This window comes from Neopelma chrysocephalum, unplaced genomic scaffold (assembly GCF_003984885.1).
Source record: "Neopelma chrysocephalum unplaced genomic scaffold, ASM398488v2 Primary Assembly neopelma1_44, whole genome shotgun sequence".
In the NCBI taxonomy this organism is placed as follows: Eukaryota; Metazoa; Chordata; class Aves; order Passeriformes; family Pipridae; genus Neopelma; species Neopelma chrysocephalum.
Genome location: NW_020897703.1, coordinates 3660147 through 3680476, shown reverse-complemented (window position 1 = coordinate 3680476; position 20330 = coordinate 3660147). Strand labels below are relative to the sequence as shown.

The window sequence follows — 20330 nt, the reverse complement described above, 5'->3', positions numbered from 1 at the left end:
ATTTTGGCAAAGAAAACAAACCTGAAATAAAACTGAAGATGCTTTTTCTGATTTTACATTTTAGTTTCTTTCTTCCATAATTTGTATGATGAACAAAAACATTCATAAATCAGGATAGAATTGTTAAGGATAAAAGGAGAGAAAGAGATCACAAAACAAAATGTGGAATAGATTTGTGCACAAAGCCATTTTTAAAAATCAGATTTAACTGGTTGTAATACTGTTCTTAGGGAATCAGTCCAAACCCTAATGTCAGAAAAGTTGAGTTTGAAGAATTTTCAGTGAAAACTTTGTCGAGGAAAGACTTACACTAAAGAACTGGACTGAAAAAAGTTACTGTGGAACACTGAGGATGACATGCTGCCTCTTAAGGAATCACAAACAAAATAAAAATTTGTTCTCCAAGTCACACACCACTGTTGTGTATATTTAACCTAAAACCCAATCACCTGCTCTTTTTGCAGTAAGAAAGATACAGAAATAGAGAAAGCATAGGTCTAGGAACAGAATTTTATTTGATTCTAGAAAGCATCATGCAACAAATCTCATTTTATAATGATCCTTGCCCAGATTTGAGATGAAAGGTTAGCATTTACAAAGTAAAAGGATGCAAAAGTAAGGTTAGCACCATAGGAGGAATAGTCTTCTCTTTACAACTCCATTGAATAGACAGTTATAAAAGAAAAGAGAGGAAAAAAAAAAGAAAAAAAAAGCTAGGTGACCGTGCATTTTTATTTTTGACATCCTAGATACTTAAATCTAAACATCAAGACACTACAGCTCTCCTGGCATATCTAATAATTCATGTTCAGCAAAACTTGCTCTGTACATTGAGAAATATTAAGAGTCAAAAGGTAATTGTCACAAAGTACCAGGTAATAAGCAAGATAAAAATTGTAGAGGTCCAGAAAAAGAAAGGAAACAAAAGAAATTAAAGTGAGGAATTTGTCCTTGTTGCAGTCTTTTGCAGATATGGCTATATCAAAGATCAAAAAAAATAGAAGGGATGTGTACTGGGTCTGGCTGGGATGGGTCAAATACCCTAATATTATGCTGTAATACCCTAATTTCATGGGCCAATTATCCAGATGTTCTTAATCTAAATTCTCCCATTTCCTACCTGCAAGCAACTACAGGATTACATCAGATTTCAAATGTTTGTTTTCCTTACTTTTGTATTAATTTTCAAAATTTGCTCCTTGTGGTTCTTACTGTAAAGTTTTTGAGACAGTGAACAGTTTTATAAACCCTCCAATCTTTCCCAAGCAGAAATTCTAATACAGGATTTAGAAGTTTTAAATGCTGCATTATTATGTGCTGTAGTCTTAAGGCAATGGAATAATTCCTTTCAAGTATCAATTTTGCATTACAAATCAATTCTAAAATTTCCTTCGTAAGCATCTATAATTACAAACCAGGTAAAATTATTTAAATTTTGTTAAACTATTAACCTGACTCAATTATTAGAAGAAGAGTTCGAACTCAATTATAAGGAAGATGCAACTTTTTCTCAGAGTTTGGGAAATACAGCTTTTGAATTACTCCCACCTTTCAAGGTCGCATGCTTGGACTTTTAACAGAAACATTAAAGCAACCAGTTAAAACAACTGTTTTGTATCCAAATCATAGCAAAACTGGTTAATCCCAAAGCAGAATGTGGTATTACCCAAACCAGTTGTATTTTTCAGACTGATGACCATTAGCACTTGAACACCTATTGCAATAAATGATGTTTTAATGCAGAGAGCAAACAATAACATTGAACTACCCAGAGGAGCCTTCATGGCCATGAGCACTGAGTCACTTCACCATCAGGAGAGTAATGACACTGAACTTTTCTTCATCTTTCTTTTATTTATGCTTGGACTTCCAGCACTGCACATCAGATAGCCAGGGTCTTAACCTGTTCTATATCAGGCTGCAAAAATACAATGTGCTTCCTCCACTGTCCTTGCATCAACAAATCAAACAGTCACATCCAACAAACCCTTCACTTGAGTAGTTACTTCTATCTAGAAAAGCATCTCTCCTCTTAAGGATTTCAACTAATGCTTCTGGCTTATAAAAGATTAAGTGCAATCAGTTACACTGAAGGTTGATAATGAGGCTCTTGATTGTATTTTCTGTGCACGCATTTACATCAGGCACACAAGTTATATAAAATAGTTTGGAGTACAAAAATATGGTTATAACACAGGAGTACCAAACAGCACAGAATTAGAACTGTTTTATTACCATAATACCTATTTATATACAGACCCTCAAATTAAGGATTTTTTTAAAGTATTCTTCCCAAATTGACAACTGTAGTGTACACTCTAAAAACTGCAAATTAACAATACAGATCTATTTTAATCCCTACACTGTCTATGCAGTCTGCACCAATTCTCTCTCTTCCACACAAAAGTGTATTATAAATAATTTTCACAAAATGTCACGTATGTTTTATTGCACATTGTACATGCCAATATTTAAAAGAAAGGCTCAAACCTTTCACTTGATAACTAACTGTTTAAATAACTAGCATTTACTTGTGTTATGCATTTTTCAGGCTCTAATCTTAACTGATAATTTAAAAGAAAAAAAGCAGAACAGAAACTATGCCTTGAACTGTATAGCTTTTGTGAAGGAAAAAAAAGCGCTTCTTAAATTTTGCTTATTTCTACTTCAAAAGTCGTTATAAACATCTGACCTAATTAAAATGCTGTTTCAAAATTTCTGCGTTTTTTACTACAAAATTATGCATATAGCAGTTTGTATAATCACATATTCCTTCTGTTTTGCAGAATTAGATGTTTCTGTGCTGCACTGATGAAAAGGTTGAGTTACATAGGTCCTAGTGTGAGCTACAGGAGTCATCGTATCAGCCTCTGTTCTGCCGGTTTCCACAGCAGTGGGAAGTGAGGAGCCTGTCAGAACACCTGAACAGGTCAGTATAAAAAGACACTGGGCACAGGTGGCCATCAAGCATCAAGGCCATGTTCCTGTTAAGCGGATCTGTAGACTAAGGAATATGAGTAATTTATCATTAATATGTGGGTTTATGATATGCTGCACTAAAATATGACCGCTAAACAAAGAGAATGATTCGTGTATGACAGATATGTGCCAGCTGGTAAAAATGCCTCACCGGATAAAAATCTGCATTTTGAGGGTTAAAACATGAACAAGAATATTGAAAAGTCGATTGATCAAATGTTTTGCCAAGGGTTTCTAAAGCTATTAGCCATCAACAGCTCCAGAAAGGGATGAAAATAGCAAAACCAAACAACTAAAATTGCACTATTACAAAGAAACAAGTCCATGAAAGGAGAGTCACCAGCTGCAGTTAAGGGACAGCCACTTCAAGAAGCCGATTGTTTTTTCGCTTGCAAGTTGGGATGTTGCCGTTTTTCTGGCTGCCTTGTATGAACTTCACACACACTTTGTCTTGTTTGAACTGGACCAGAAACCTGGGAGAGGGAATAATACAAAGTTTAGTTAAAGGTGGGAAAAAAACCCCCCACATATGAAGAGCAGAAGTCTCTTCCTGTTGGTTCCAAGCATAACTCCAAAGAATGTAATTTTTAGCTCTGTATTAATAATAAAGAGTTGGGGAATAATAAAAAAAATATATAGGTTACGAATCTCGAATCTCCTTCAGGTAGTATCTAATAATTATTGCCTTTTGCCTATAACTGTGGACTTTTTATAACAGTTACTATGCTATTCCTTTAGAAAAAAAAGCAGTTTAAAACAGAATTTCTAATGTACCAGAAATGCAGCAATGACTATTTCCAATTGCTTCACTGTCGGCCAAAGGAACTTCTGTTTCCATGGAAGGAAGCTAAATACTTCTATAGCAACATCAGGAGCGCTATTCTTCTGGTTTATGCTTAATTTACTACATCTGGTATTTTAGCAGCTCTCATATGTCTAATCCTTAGTTAGCCTTTATAGCCCCCCTGCTCGCCAACTGGGAGAATTCACTTCCTTCCCAGCAATTTCCAAATTTAGACATTTTCTGCAGTAAATTAATCTGGTTTTGACTCTTCACTTTTTACTGGAAGGGAAATTTCACTGAATGTGGAGAATTGCCTTGAAAAAACCCACCCCCAACAGGCTTCTGTGGAGCCTCAAACCTCTCACTGATCTGAGTAGTGAGATTAAAAGCAATAAACAGGGCAGTGCTGCCTTTTGGCTCACATGCAGTGGTTGCTGACCTAAAAAGTCCCTTGTAATACAGCCGATTTTCCCTTTTAGCATCCTTAAAAAGTCCTCCAGCGGAGGCCAAAAACTTCAAAGAATTTGCTCTGCAGCCGGAAACCACAAATCAAGCTGACGGCAGAGCTCAGGGGAGGAAGTGGCCTCTGCTGTGCTGAGCTGCCCTTCGGTCCCGCTTTCCTGCTGCACAGTCCAGACACTCAGGACTTGTTCAGTGCTCCCAGCCATGCAGGCAGGCATCCGGAAAACACGAGCAGGCCTCACAGCCAGCATCGCATCCCCAGCACTGCATTTTCCTAGACCCACTGTTCCAATATTATACAAACGGTGTGTCTCTTACTAAACACGCCCCTTCACCAACAGTATTTTTGCTTATATCAGGTCCCTTCCCAAAAAGTAGTGTAGCGTAGCCAAAATAAGGGCACGTTTTCTTCTCAGTCTCTAGCTGTGCTTGTATCTAAACGTTCTCTTGCATGGAGAAGAGAGTTCTGCTTCACCATCAAACAGCTTAAAATTATTTAGTCTGGATATACTCAATACAAGCAATACGCACTTGAATGTTTTTAATCTGCAAGACAAGAAACAAAAACACATCCCAAAAAGCAAGGCTCCCAGGAAGCAGGCTGTTTTCCAGACCTAAGGCAGGCAGGAAGTCCAGACTAGTGTAATGCATGCTTAAACTTTGTTTTAGTAGTTTATTCCTTTGTAGCCATCATTAAACTAGAAACTTATTGGGGATAGCCACACTCTTTTAGAGACTAAAAACACACACCCTTGAGCAAATTAAATTACATCTGGCAACAAAGAACAAAGGAAAATGGCAGATGTTATTTTCAAGGAAAGAGCAAAATTAGCCTTTAAATAAATCCTTAAATCTGAACAGATACCAACTGTACTCACTACCATGACTCTAGTGCGGTGCAGCCAAATAAAAGATTCAGTTTTTGCCTACAGGAATTTTACTTCACTATTGTTAGAGGGTTCCAAATTTTCTTCTGTATTCAAAATGAATAAACCTACCAAATCAACACTATTGAAAAGAGAGGTCCTTCCACAGAACAAATGGAGTGCACGACAATGGTGGACTAAGTGAGGGACTCTTACTCAGCAAGCTTTAGGAGTTCACACACATACACAAACACTTTTATTCCATGGCTATAAACACTGCAAGTGCAGTCCTTACTTGAGGCCAAAATATGAAACTGTACCAAGTAGAAAAAAATACTAATTTGAGATGCAAACTTTTTTATCAAAGAAAGCTTTTTAGCAACTAGAAAGCCCCAAACAACAATAGGTGGTTCAAACACCATCAGAAGGAATTTTAAGAATATGTTTTTCACCTTCAAAAAAGAGAAGGGAGAGCTTTAAAAACCTATATTACTAGTGCCATCATTGAGTTGGGGAGGAGCTTTGCATTCTGTTTTGATTGTTTTCAGTAGAACCTGGCACCTAGTGTCCACTCTAATCTATAAATCTCATAGGAATTTGTGAACTGTTCACTCACATACAAAACAGTTCTCTCAAATGTAGTATCTCTTAATTATTTCTACAGCAGCAATTCTGTTTCACAAGCCTATTTGAAACTTTGGGAAATGCACATTTTCTCTAATGACTTTCCAGGAAATAAGAGACAAAATGAATACTAGAAATGAGCACACATTGAAAGTTTGATCCTTCTTTACAAGTATTCTGTCAAGAGAAAAGAAGTATTAGCTACACAACAGTGTTTTGTTATTCTAACATTAGACACTTGACTTCTTAGCATGTTGCATTGAAGCAAATCCACTTTTAAGCAAACAAGAAACATACTCATCAGATATCTCGATGTTGAGCTTCTGTTTGGTTTGGCTGAGAGTAGTGCGGTAAAGTTTAGTGGCCATTTCAATAAGGTGATCGCTGCTGAGCAGGAAATCTCCTTTAGTAGCTGCTTCTGAACCCTGAAACAGGAAGGAAACTAGTTAGGACTACCAAAACCTGGAATATGACTAAATCCCAGGCAATCAAGAGGTTTTACAAAGAGTCTTCTCTTCCCAGTTCAATGAAACAACAATCTTTTGTCTTGTAAGTTAAATAGGGAATGCAGTGCAGTGTATAGAATCAAAATGCAATTCATTATAAACCAGTTGAGAAAGGTTAAAAAAAAAATCCCTTTTGACACTAAAGGAGGGTCACCTTCATTTGTCCTACAAAACTCTAGTGTTTCCATGTCCACCTCCTGAATACATCACAGCAAGCTTCCAGTATTTGCAGAAATGAACAGAAACAAATTACCAACACCAGTATGAGGATGAAGGCGGTGAGTATGAAAAGACACTGTATATAACAGTCTTCAAATCCATTTAAGCTAAAATATAAATGCCAACTTAATGATTTTAGCAGAGCAGTGCTGACAGCGCAGTGAAGCAAATATAGCACTGAACTAAGCTCTTTAGAACCCAGTAACCAAATTAACTGTGCCTTAACGAGGATTTCTTGGCATCCCATAAAGAAGAGAGAAATATTCTACCAGTATATGTAAGGAAAGCACTGCTACAAGGCACCTGAACCATATTACAAATGGAAAACTCTGATCCTGAAGAGGCTACAGTGAAATATGAAGTCTGATTTTCACGAGTAAAAAATTGTTCATAATGTAATAACTGTTCCCATTTGGTTTGAACAGTTTTAAACCAAAGTTTTTGCAGATATGACAAAGTTCAATAAACTTCTAAACCTACAGGCTAACCACTATGATTTAGTGCTACAAGATAATTAACAAACGGGTTTTACATCACTGCATATAAAATGGTCATATTATTGTGCTATGAAGTTGTAACCAACCTCCTTGAGGTGCACTGCAAAGAAACCATCATTCTGGGAGCTCATGGACACTTTGGTAACATCTCCCAGTGGAACCTCTGACTTGATAGTTCCATTTTTTTGATCCGCAAGAAGAACGTTATTTTTGGTTAATAAGAAAATCCTGGATGTAGCCTGTGAAAATGCAAAAATGCAAATCATTATCTGCACGAAGAGAGAACTGGTCTTCACTGAGCACCTACTAAGGCCCCAAGGAGTTCATAGAGTTAAAAAGCTTGGCCCACATTAGCAAACATGAACATTTGATGTTCAGTAAAAGCTGCAGATCAGTTAAAATCAGGTCATATTTATTTATGTGTCTAATTATAGATTGAGAAGCTTAGCTCATTTTGGCACATATGCTTAGGTATAAACAGTTCCTCTAATTACTAGCTTACAGTTATAAAATTCAGAAAGTAAAACTCTGAAACTATGCAAATCAGGATAACCTCATTTCTCATGCTCTGTCAATCTCCAGGAAAACCAACACACTTTTTCAGTGATAGCTAATGCAGGACTAAGCCTCAATATTGACCATTATTCACCAAAACTATGTTGCAGAACAACACAAATCACACGGGTATTTTCAGTGTTCTGTTTTGTCCTCCCTTTATCTATTGGAATAACTCTTTAGGAGGAAAAGCATTCATATTTTCAAATGACAAATATTTTTAAAGCATGAAATGTGCGTTCTTAAATTTGTTGCAGTAAGAAAGAAAAATGAGAACCTAGTCTACATACAGCTTCTTTTCCTGTAAAATTTTACATAATAAAATGTGGATTATAATGAAGACGTAGCTCCCTTAAGCACATAGAACCATAGCTCATTAATTTTTTTTTTTTTTTTTTTAATCTTGAGAGCTGTAGCCTATGCAAGTACAGGAAAGATACTGTTTTCATTTAATTAGTTTCTTCTAAACTGGAAAATTAACTTGGCATCAACAACAGGCAACCTAATTTCACTCCTGCAAATGCATACATGACATCTACATCTGAAAAGCTGAGATCTACTGCTTCTAATATTTAGACAGATAGAGTGAAAGCAATTAAATTTACTAGAGTAGAATAATACTTCCTGTTTTAATAAGTATAATTTAAATGCAAAATGAATTCTGTGTTGGCAGAATAAAAAAGTACCCACCATATTTAACAACTTTATTCAAATGATACAAGAAACTTGCCTCTGCATTCCAAAGAGCTCTTGATTTCAATCAGAAGATAGGCAAAGCCAGCAGAGTATGCCACTCATAATTTTAAGAGATAATAAAATGTGATAATCAGTAGCTTGAGTGACAGTGTGGACTTCGAAAGGTTAAGTTTTTTAAATACTTGAACAAGAATAATATTCTCGAAATGTTTATTTACTTCAACTGGCAAACAGAAGATCTTAGTTGTGTACAGAGACCGCATTTAGTTGTGATACAATACAGTCTCTTGTCAGTTGATGAGATATACCATTTTTGTTTGAAAAAAAAAATCACTGAAAACTGCAAACCTAAACAAGATTTTAGTAATCTTTATGCAAATTTAAAACAGATGTTTAAAATCACCAATCTACAGAAATCCAGCATTTCCAGTCTTGCCCTTAAAAATAGGTATTTAAAAAAAATCCTTAGACTATTACATGACAGAAATGAAGTCTCCCTCTCAATGTATTTATAACAAAAATTATCTACCCTTCTGGAAAAAGCAATTCCATTTTATTACCTTCCCATTGGCTCTATTGATCTTATTCACAACTTCTGCAATAATGATCTTTTCATCCACGGCATCTTTAAGTTTTTTGTACTTGGGGTTCTCACTGATCTCCAAGTAAGCCCCTTGGAAGGGCTGTCCAACACTGCCCAACAGAAGGACAAAGGAGACATGAGTTAGACATGTTAACACCTCAGGGAAGATGCAAACCTCCTGACAACATCACAGGCTTCATAGAGCCAGGAGATGCACCAAATACCATTTTCAATGATTGTACACTGCCAGAAGCTTCCCTAGACTTCGACACAACCTCTCCCAGGGAAAGTCACTCACTGCTTCATTTTTAGTGAGAGAATACTCTTAAGAAACCAGAAACCTCTACTGACAATGTCTGCCTTTTCCATCTGTTCACTCTGGTGTTGGCATTAATCTGTGCCATGCAGGCACAGAGTGTCAGCAGAAAACAACATGGGAATTGCCACAAAGTAATGTGGATGTATCTCCCAGCATATTATCCCAGGGGAAAGTAGAAAGGAGGAGGGGTAAGAAATGGTAGGTGTATTAGACACAGAGTCTTATATACATTAACAGCCCAGTGATGGTGAATAAAGAGAAAGTTATCACCAAAGACAGAAGAGGATGGTTTTTTCCTTGCTCTGGAAACATTTTCCAATTAAATGAGCCAAATTGCTATGGATATCAGACACAAGTACATCCTTGCACATGCAAGCAATTGTGATTTAAAATCTCCCAGTAACAGTCTCTGTGAAAATGGAAAATGAAACCTCAGTAGGATTGACACAGTATTAATACTGACAAGCAGACTTGAGTGAAGGACATGAACTTACCTTCAAGATCCGCTGTTGTTTGTAAAACAGGTAGCAGCTCTTTGTCAAGACCTGCTGTGCCTGCATATCCCCCCATCTTTATCCACCTCAGGGTGTTAAAGTAAGGGCTTCACTATAGGTTAAGAATTGGTGGATAGAGTCACTGCTTGCTTTGTTAGCAAGTCAATTTAACTAATCACTTTGATTAAATTACAGTCGAAGTACTAATGCAAAGCTTTGCCAAGACTAGAGCCCAAGAGAAACGAATATATTATGTGGAACAGCACTGCCTTTGCAATTGCATCTCTGGCACACAGGGAGATAGATGGGAGAGAAAAGGAAAGGTACTGGAATTTTAGCATTCACAGAAAGTTCTTCTCTGTTCTTAAATAATTATATTATACACAGAAAATGAGTGTCATCCTATGAATCATTATCATATTAACTAACCAGAAAGTTTATGCAGTAATTTCCTCTACCCTTAGGCCAATTAAAAAAAAAAAATCAACCCCCAAAAAACCAACAAAACAACAGTAGGAGCTAATCAGCTCTGAATACCAGACAAAAAGAGATGGACATAATTGTAAATGAGTGCAGGGTGAGGAAGGCATTCCAAGTTTCTATCATGTTGGAGCTTTGGGGGCTTTTTTGTTGTTGTTTTATAAATGAGCATTATGAAACCACAGTCACCAAAACAGTACATTCCCCGTGGACTTTGTCCCTAACCAAATGATGACAACTTACAAGCTAAAACTGAAATGAATCAACAGTTACTCTCTATCACATATGCCACTTAAGAATGTCTTGGATGAAAATAATTCAGATATATATATATATATATATATATACACTGCTTTATAATATTTCACTCTTCAGTGTTGGTGTAAAAAGTGACAAACTAGGGATATAAATAGAATTTCTTCCTTCCCAAAGAGCTCTACACCAATCAGATGCAGACTGACTAAAAGCAAAAAAAACCCTGCTTCCTCCTAGAAAAGTCCAAAGGCATCACCTTTCTCTCTTCCCAGCAGCATTAAAAGGCATCCCAAAGCAAACAAGGAGCAAACCACAATCTAGCCTATACAGTCATTAAACAAGTGATCTACTGAAGAGAAAAAGAGAAACAAAACAGAAACATATACTGAGCCTATTATAGGAAAAAGGGAAATGGCTCAATAAAAAAAATTACACAAACCAAAACCAATAAAACACACAAAAAACCAAGCAGAGCTTGTCCACACATGGAACTGCTCTCATCAGATTCCTGTTCCTCTGCTGAATCTTGCTTTTCACTCTATAGTACCTTATTCCTACTCAGTTCAAACTATGGCTTCTAAGAGAGAACTCTCCTGAGATGGACAAGACCTTTGTTTCCAAGAAAAACACAATTTCTAAGCTCATATTCACTCAAAAGTGTAAATCAACTTATTTCAAGGACATCAGATCTCGCTTTTGTCAGCTTCACTGTGTACATAAAAACCTGTATTCCTTAAATAAAATCAGATACTACTGCACTTTCTTGAGCAATGCTAGCTCTGTAGATAGCAATGACAAGAATTTGTCAGTTTTTAATAACTCAGTCATCTGAGAAACCAAAAAATGTATTTGCAGAGATTTCTCATTATTAAAGAAAAAAAAAGACTCTAAAATGGAAATAGTTTTTTTTTTTAAAGTATCCTTTCAAAAACATGCTTTAATGTATGTAGCTCATTACATTACCTAGTCTTCACCTTAGAGCATTATGGTGAATGTACCAAGTTTGAACACAGGAGAGCTCCCTGGAGTGACACAGTCACAGCCTTTGAGCTCGCTCTGCCTTTATTGGTTGCAGGAAAGAGTGTGATGGAAACTAGGGGAAAGGGTGGGAGTTATTCCCTTCTGCAAGCTCTTCAAACTTTTACGATGTGAACAGGTCATGGGGAGTTAGAACAACAAATCATCATGGATTGTGGACATAAGTGCTTGGTACCACAGGATTAGTGGGCTGCAACAACATCTAAGAAGCAAACTGAGGTCAATTTTCAGGACTGTAAAGTAAAATGATGGAGGGACACTGTCAAACAAGGAAAATGCACTTTTCTGCTTAAGATAAAAAGCAAAATCTTGCTTAGTTTCCTAAATCTATATAAGGACATAGAATTTATTGCACACTAAAAGCAGCAGAACCAGTCATTACCTGGCTGGATATAAAGCCTTCTTGTCCTTGAAAAGTTCACTTGCTTCCAGTTTCTCTTCATATATAAGCTTCTGCTGATCTGTGAACTGATCTCTGTACTTTTTACACTACAAAACAGGATATATTAAACAAACCATAAAATTATCTTTCCCAATCACAACAGCACCACATTGCGCAAGATGCACATTCTTTGTACGCTTCTGAAGTGACTCGGCTCCATCCTACATTGCCACTGTAACAAACAGCAGAGGTGTTTTTCTCCTCTAGATCCATTCTAGGTGCTTTTGAATTACACCAAAACTAATATATAAAAGATCTTGTGCAAGCACGTTGCACTTGAACATGAGCTTAATCTATCACATACAAGTCATTGGAAGACGGTTCCACAATTGTGGAAGTTTATATGGACGGAGAGAAAGAAAAAAAAACACAGCTGAGAGGATGAATTTTGCAGGCTCAGAAAGAAAAACTGTTCCTTGACAATTCACAGAAAACATACCCCTCAAGGTCAGTAAAACGTCCCATCAGCGCTTGTAGAGATCTCACCATTCTCTCCATCCAAAGATCCAAAACAAATTTCAGCTAACCACAGCTCATAAGTAAAAAATTCCACCCAGTACTTCCAACATTGGTCTAAGAGCTAGTCCCAATCCTAGCCATGGACACAAGTATTACAAGCTATTAATTAACAGACAACAGACATACTGCTTTACTGTGAACGTAAAAGCTGATGGCAGGAAGCAAACCTCTCTCCCCAGCCCCAGAAAGTTATATCCAGGATAGTTATATCCATTTCAGGCCAAAGATAATGATCGAAAACCATACGTCTTCCAAAGGAATAAAATTATCCTGGCTGGAATGGAAGGAAATACATCCTAAAAATAGGCCCTTCGTGAACTGTTGAAAATCACGTGAAGAAGTTCTGTACAGACTGGATCAGAATGTGTCCTACCCTCCACAAATGGAAAATCCTCTTTAGTTCTTTGTGAGTTGAATCCAAGAAAAGGTAAGGCCTCGCTGGCCAGTTTTTATCTATTGGTGATAAAGAAGGCATCTTTTTCTTCATTTCCAGGAAGTATTTTTGCATCTGTGATAAAATTGAAGCAAGATGTTTTATTAATGTTCAAATATCAAGGTTATTGAAATATACAAAGAAAAGCAGATGCTCTGTGATTTAAAAGCACAGTTACCAAACTGCAACTCTCAGCTCTCATAAACCTGAATAGGGATTTAAAAAGCCAGGTATATTGAGAAATGCAGATTTAGATATCATAGAAGTATGGCAAATACTTAGCACCATTCTTACACCTACAATACTATCACTATCCTTTCTTTACAATGTCAGAATATTAACTTGTCAGTTTTCCATATGCTTAGCTTGGACATTTCCTTACAAAGACTATCAAGGCCATAACACAGCTGTTACATTTGATAGAAAACAAAAAAACCACAGAAAATGTACATGTGCTTTGTATGGATATATACATACAAGTCTCTGAAGGGTAAATTCATAAATTTTTCTTCCAGCATTGGCTCTGAAGAATTTCCTGTACTCTCTACGGACCTGGAAAGTTAAACAAACCCTCAAAGTGAATACAAAGAATGGATTTGTTTGCACAGGTACTCTTTTATAAAGGTATATGGCAGAAAATACTAAAACAAGCAATAAATACATGCAAAAGGTTCTCAGAAATAGGAACATTACCTGGGTACACTTAAAATGTATGAAACAGACCATGGACCAAGAAGTCTGAAAGATACCTCAGCTGACCTGAGTTCAGTCATTTGCAAATTTAACAAGGAATCTGAAATACTTCCCTCTAAAAAGGCATGTGATTCAAATATTGTTGAATTCACAATATTAATCGATTTTCAACAGACTTTTGCATAAAGTTGGACTGAAAAAAGTGAGGTACATTCAGTGATATAATTTTCTTGTGTCCGAAGTGATGCTGATTTGATGTTAATTACAGAGTTAATTGGTGAACTTTTCTTATTTTTCTCCTTTCAGATTCTTAATACACAGACTTTTCTAAAATAAAAAAGGGATTTTTTTTTTCAGAGCAGACTTCTGCATTAAAAAAGTTCTTTTCACACAAGCAGTCTTCATTCCAAAACAAAAATAAGATTTTGGTGCTTGATAAGAGCAGAGAATCAACACAAAGGTTGCTTAATGTCAGCAAGCTTGATATTTGCTCCTAAAATTTATTTAAAAAAAATAATCGAAAAAGTGATCAGTGAGAATAATTTTTGCAGGTGATACCAATTTTTAGTACATGCTTGGAAATGCAGGCTTCAGAGTACTTGTTTTGCCCCTAGTATTTCTATCAGTGCTGATTAGCACAAATCAAAATTCAGAAAAGGCAATTTGAGAGAGGCTGACGGGTTTGCAGTTTTATGTGACGCCCAGGTTCACATCAAGTCAACTGAAAACTCCCCCAACTCTTTTTTTCATAGTTTGGCACAGCCTGCAACACACCTATTACGAGTTTTGGGCAAAACCCAGGGAAAACATTGTGGTTTTGCATAATTCACCCCACAGCAAAATTTAGTGGGTTTAGCTAACTCACTGTGTGTTGCTGGATTCTCTGTAACCAGAAAATAAAGAGAAACTCATAGAATAAAACCCCACATCAACTTATAGAAAAACAATTTCCTTGGCTTACCCTGGCACCCCTTCCACCCCATGATGACTGTCATGCATTTTAAAATAAGCCAGCATTTGGAAAGCAAGAATCTGTCACCATTTTTGGATTAAAAACACCCCCCAGGTAAACAGGTTTTGCTTGATTATGCATTAAGGTGCATCAACAAAACTGGCAGCATTCAGCTGTCATCGTTCTATGCAAATTCAGCACAGAACTTTTTCCTCCTTTCTTTTTAAGAAAAATTATTAGAGTTCTTATTCACTCATTTTCTGCCAGGTTTAGTTCTCTGTAATTAGTGTACATACTTTATTATTTATTCAGGGATGGAAATTAACACACTCAAAGCCACTCCAACCACAATCATTCCAAATCTCACCATGTTTTCAGAGTCTCTCTTTAATGATCTTGCTTTATATTATTCTTTGTAAGCTGCGAGGTGTGCAAATTAATTTGGAACAAAGGGACTAATATACACCCACACATCCTATTGGTGCTGCAAGGAAGCTGCAAAGCAAGCACTGAGAAATGCAAGCTGCTCAAGAAAAGCCTAAATCTGCAAACTACCACAAATGCTATTAAAATCTACTTATCATACAATTAAAAACAAAAACCAACAAACCAATAATATCCTCAACAATTAATGGTTTAATCTCGATCATTTGTATCAGCTTTAAATCTTCAGCTTTATATGTCATGGGTGAAAATACTTTGCCATCAAATTACTTGTGCTAACAGTGATGTATTGGAATGACAGACTATGGTTGTATTCAGAAAAATCTGCGTATTTCAGGTGAGATAGAAATTGGAAATGCCACTTATATGATTTAACAAATACACTGAAAACCACACCACAGACAGGCAGAAACATATTCCTGCTGTAATGCTCTGTAAATGTTTTGCATTCATCAGCTTTCATTTAAATGTTGCTGTTTGATATAAAACGGCCTCTGAGTTCTCAGGAGGGACATATTCTTGTTTTAAAATCATAAAAACAGACCCACTTTGGCAGTAGTACCTGAAGTGTGAAAGTGTGATTCTGATCTGCAGAATGACTTCTTAAAATGGCTCCTTTGTATTTTGCAGCTCTGGTTTCCACGTATGTATTGTAATGCCCTTTTTTTTTTAATACAAATTAACATGCATTATATACAATTTTATGTTTTCTAACTATTTTTCCCATTTCATCATTGTTCGGATGAATATAAGAACATAAGACATGAACTTTACTCTGTATTACCACATAAATTGTTCCTTTTATATTTCTGTAGTCTACAATATCCCTATTAGCAGAAGGCACTCCCAGCCAAACAAAACTGATTCAGATTTCCGCAGCTCTTCAGGACTGCATCTGTAAAACTGTGTTATGTAAATCATTTGGGCACAGACCTGAAACCTCTCAAGATGCCATTTTCATAGTCTATTTACAGAGCAGAACTACATTTTTCCAGATTACGGATGTGTTTTCTTTTGCCAACCAGTCCTTGAAAGCAAGGGGTGGAAAACAGAAGACTTTTGTACATCTCAATTTTTCTGGGAATTCATGGCTGTCACAAGGTATAGGTAGCTGCATGCAATGCCACACCCTAAAAAGGCTGCTGGATGCAACAGGACCTTTCATTAGCTTTACACTGTGCCCTCAACACTGGGGTCAGGGGTCTAATGTGAGCAGCAGTGAGAGTCAGACATCTCCACCCCACTTCCCATTCAAGCAAGCAGAGGTCACAATAAGAAAATACATCCTTGTAATCTTTACAGATAGGACCTTTGCCAATGTAGGTCAGGTTCTTAAGTCAACAATCATAATAGAGTCCTTTAATCTGACATTTGTCTTTCACTTGAAAACTGCAATTCCTGATATGACAAAAAACACCTGATGCCTAAATGCTGCTGTAAATGAGGTATTTTCAGCTTATGAATTTTTCAGCAAAGTCCATGACAAAATTAAACAATGGAATTCTCGGTAAAAAAATATCCCTACTCATGAGCCCACACAAGTGCTTGAGTTAGTAAGATGCCACGCTTTATTGAGTTCATGTTGACAGATGGGAGTGTTTGAGAAAGTACCTTCAGTCCAAGCCAGTAAGCCCAAATGACTGCAACAGCATGCTTACGCCTAGCCTCCTCCTTCAAGCGTTTCAATTCCCTTCGAGCCTAAAAGGTTTAGATAGTGAACAAAAGAGACAGCCCGATGCAGGTAGCACATCAACCAGGAAACGGCCTCTCCCAAACAAAACAGCCAACTTACAACCAAGGGATAAAAAGATGGAAGAACAGCATTCAACCTTTAACACCCAAGGTGTCAGCGTGAATCGGTGTGAAGCCACACAGAAGGTCAAAAAAGCTTCCACTGCTGTTTAAGTGGCATGTACAGGTAAGAATTTTGTCTGACCTATCACTATCAGCATTCCCCTCCTCCTCTTCCGTGCACAGCTCCCAGTCAGTGGTAAGAATCCCGTAACTTGATTCTAATAGGAGAGCTTTGCCTGCAGTTTCATGATCAAAATGATGCGTATGCAAATCAAGACTTACCAAAATCTCACTACCTAGTCACTTCTTTCACTGGCAAGTGCCTGGGCAGAACAGAATCAGCTCTGAAACCACGTATGTCATGATGACTTTCCAGCATTGTAATGAGAGCTTTTATTCTGGAGGTTATTTTTTATTTTGACCTTTATGTATTTAAAAAAAAATTCCTCCAGCCTGGTAAATGATGTCTGTCTATGGAATTAAGGGGTAGAAGCCCCCAAACCTGGTGCATTCCTCATGTACAAAGAGGGAGGCACCTACCTACCTTTCATAAATCATTCCATCTTAGGAAAGCAATTCGCAAAGTGTTCTAACCACAGAGGCATGTGTGGGCAACCTGACAGAATGTCACATTTTAGGAGATACCAGTGCTATCTGATGACAACGTTCAAGTAAAAGGAAGAGTTCCAGCATTACAGGCTCAGTCACGGCAGCTCTCGCCATATATCTGCACTTGTCAAGTTATAAGTTATCAGACTTGTGCAGCACAGTTCCAGCCTGTGCCAGTCACACTCCTCTGATGCAGCTGGAAAGGTTAATGTGCGTTAGATGTAGACTCTAAGATTACACTCATCTGCTGGGAAGAAAAGCTCCTACTACACAGCAACGTAAAAACAAGAACTATGCAAAGCTAAGTATTTGCCTATCTTGTGAAAAGGAAGGAAACTTGAGTACTTGAGGCTCACTCTTGGGTTTTTTTGTTGGTTTGGGGGGGGTTGTAAAGCAAGTGATTTCTGATGATAACTTCTAGAAACTTTTGTTCCACATATTCCTCTGGAACAGATAAAGCATCACACCAACAAAAATTATCTCTTATCAGAGACTAATTCTTTTTCAAATATTAATTCAATTTAGATTATCATCTTTAGATATATATATTATTATATTTCAACTATTTATATTTAAGGAATAAGGAGACAATTTTTCATTAAATTCCTGTGAGCCAATTGATAAAAATAATTACTAAAGCCATGTTAAAAATTGTCCAAATCTAATAAACATTTATATGAGGAGCTTTAACAGAGTTAACACTATTGCATCCACTTTCTGGAGGTATCTTTTAATTCTAAACAACATCTTAAACCTAGGAAAATAAATATCAATTCAGCAGTACTGACCAATTTTTTGGTGAAAGGAACTCTGGTTAAAAATAAATTCTCAATATATTGTGCTTAAACGAATGTAGAGGAAGCAGTGTGTCTGTCGAATTGTGTAGTTACCTAAATATCAACCTAGAAGTGAAAAGTTCCAGAAGCTCCCTAGTATGAAGGAAATTTTGTACATGCTCATTTGGATTCATAGGGCTGCCATTTCACTAGAAATCTAATAGATTTATACCCAAATAGTCAAGGTCAAACTCAGCATTATACTCCAGATGTAATTTGAGCACATTTCTCCTTCTAGTTGGCCAGGTGTTCTGACATCTGCCCCCCAACTTAAATAATAACTGAAAAATATTTTAAATTCAATGTATGTACTGAATATGGTTTGCCACTAAATTAGGAATTTACTAATTGAAACCAATACATTTTTGACCTCTAGTGAGCAGCATTTCAAACGTTCACATAACCCACAACTACAGGCTGGGGATTAGCAAGAATCTTTCAGTGGGACTTTGCTTTTGAAAACAAACAGCTGATGCTGGAATTCCTGGGATTTTTCTAGGGTTGTAAGTTTGGAATTGCAAACTAACATCATTTTCTGCTAAAAGATCAGCTCATAAAATTGTGCTTTACTTGTAGTTACTGAAATTTTCTTACTGGTTCAAATCACAGCCAGAGAATCAATTAAACCAATTAAAACTAAAATTTAAAAAAATAGCGTTGTTTTGAACTTGTAGATGAAGACTGTCCATGATGCAGATTATACAGCCTGGTGAAAATCTCAATTGGATCACTAACACAGTGTCACTGAAAGCACTTGTTGGGGGCTGGGGGGGAAGACACCAAAAAACCCCGACCTTCTCTCCCCCCACAAATCATGCTTATTCACATGTAGTTAAATGCATTCCCTAACTTGAGAATACTGTAGTCTAGTCATTTTTAATTTAGCCTAATGGCTTGTTAGTGCAAATCTTTACTTGGTTGCCATGCAAAGAATTTCCTACTGTACAAAAAAAACTGGCATACAGAATGCTATCAGATTTATTAAGGGTGGCATGAATGGAAATGGAAGGAATCGATGATCATGCTCTATTATTTAAGAGTGAATTGTATTAGTCGTTAATTCTCACTATTTAGTACTAATTAAACGTTGATATTGTTGGGTAATGAAGGGTGGCATGTGATTTGTGCATGAAGTACCTTATATCCAAGCCAGCAAGCCCAAATAACAGCAATAGCATGTTTATTTCTAGCCTCCTCTTTCAGTCGTCTCAGTTCCCCTCGAGCCTGTGATGCATTTGAAAATAGGATATAGAGAAGCTTAGGAAAGAAAAGGTTACTGCAAGTTCCCACTGGTGCAAGAAAGAAAGAAAGAAACCAGTCACTACAAACAGCAAATATTAAAGCGTGTCCCAGCTTCCCAGGCTGCGGTAGCTAAAACATGTTAGCAGCAAAGAGAAACCAAAGGAAAACCAGTATAAGCAGTAACAGCAGTTTAAGCCACTGCAAATATTCACAGATGACCATCCTGAAGGGCCTTCTTCATTCCATACAGGGACGTTTAAAGGCACAGTTTATTGCCCTGTTCTCACCTGAGTACCGTGCCAATAGGCGGCAATTATTGTGGCAGCCTCATTACAGCGCTTCAGATGCTTAAGTTCCCGAAGAAGTTTCCGAGCCTGTAGACAATTGAAAACATTATTTTACTAACTAATTTTTATGATTTTAAACTAAGGCACTGCAACCTGTAAATCTAGGCAAAACCAAAAAACAATGCCTCCAAATCCTCAAACAAATACATTCACAAATGGCACACAGCATAACATCTGCTGTTCTAGGGAGGATTCTGTGCACATGAGAGAGCTTGGGACTGGCATTTCAGGGCATCTTAGTTCAATGTTCAGTTTTCTCCCAGATTTGCTGCATTATTTGAGATATCTGTATGTCTATTTGCACAATGGCAACAATACTTTTTCTCCACACCGTAAATGTCTTACCCATTTAGACTGCAATAAAGAATAAATCACAAGTAAATTGCCTGGCTTTAGGTCACACTAAAGGCTGCTGTCATACCAGGCTTTCATGCACAGTAATGCTACTGCGAAAGAGCTTGTTCTCCAATGGCAAAGAGAAAACTATAACTCAAGATGATGCTTTTAACCCAGTTTTCTTCAAATAACACTCATGGGAAAAGACAGCACATCAATAGAAAGACCGAAAGGATATTTTTAACTCATTTAAACAAAATAATAAAGACAAAGTAAAAATCAAGAAAAATAGCAAAATCAAATTACACTAGCTTATTGCTGGCAAA

The 20330-nt window shown here is 36.8% G+C and overlaps 1 protein-coding gene across 6 annotated transcripts in view; it reads right to left on the bottom strand.

Moving 5' to 3' along the window:
* Window positions 1-492: 492 nt before the first annotated feature.
* The window catches only part of MYO1B (myosin IB), a 113004-nt gene continuing 93166 nt past the window's right edge, over window positions 493-20330 (bottom strand). For 2 of the 6 annotated variants that reach the window (XM_027678133.1, XM_027678132.1), the window contains 10 exons: window positions 19609-19695; window positions 19217-19303; window positions 16452-16538; window positions 13229-13303; window positions 12692-12826; window positions 11740-11846; window positions 8749-8881; window positions 7024-7176; window positions 6013-6140; window positions 493-3452 (listed from right to left, as the gene is read on the bottom strand). In XM_027678133.1, the coding sequence (XP_027533934.1) occupies window positions 3329-3452; window positions 6013-6140; window positions 7024-7176; window positions 8749-8881; window positions 11740-11846; window positions 12692-12826; window positions 13229-13303; window positions 16452-16538; window positions 19217-19303; window positions 19609-19695 (1116 nt within the window). In that variant the 3' untranslated portion in view covers window positions 493-3328. The remainder of the gene's footprint in view (window positions 3453-6012; window positions 6141-7023; window positions 7177-8748; window positions 8882-11739; window positions 11847-12691; window positions 12827-13228; window positions 13304-16451; window positions 16539-19216; window positions 19304-19608; window positions 19696-20330) is intronic. The other 4 variants (XM_027678134.1, XM_027678135.1, XM_027678136.1 and 1 more) reach the window with 2 other exon arrangements.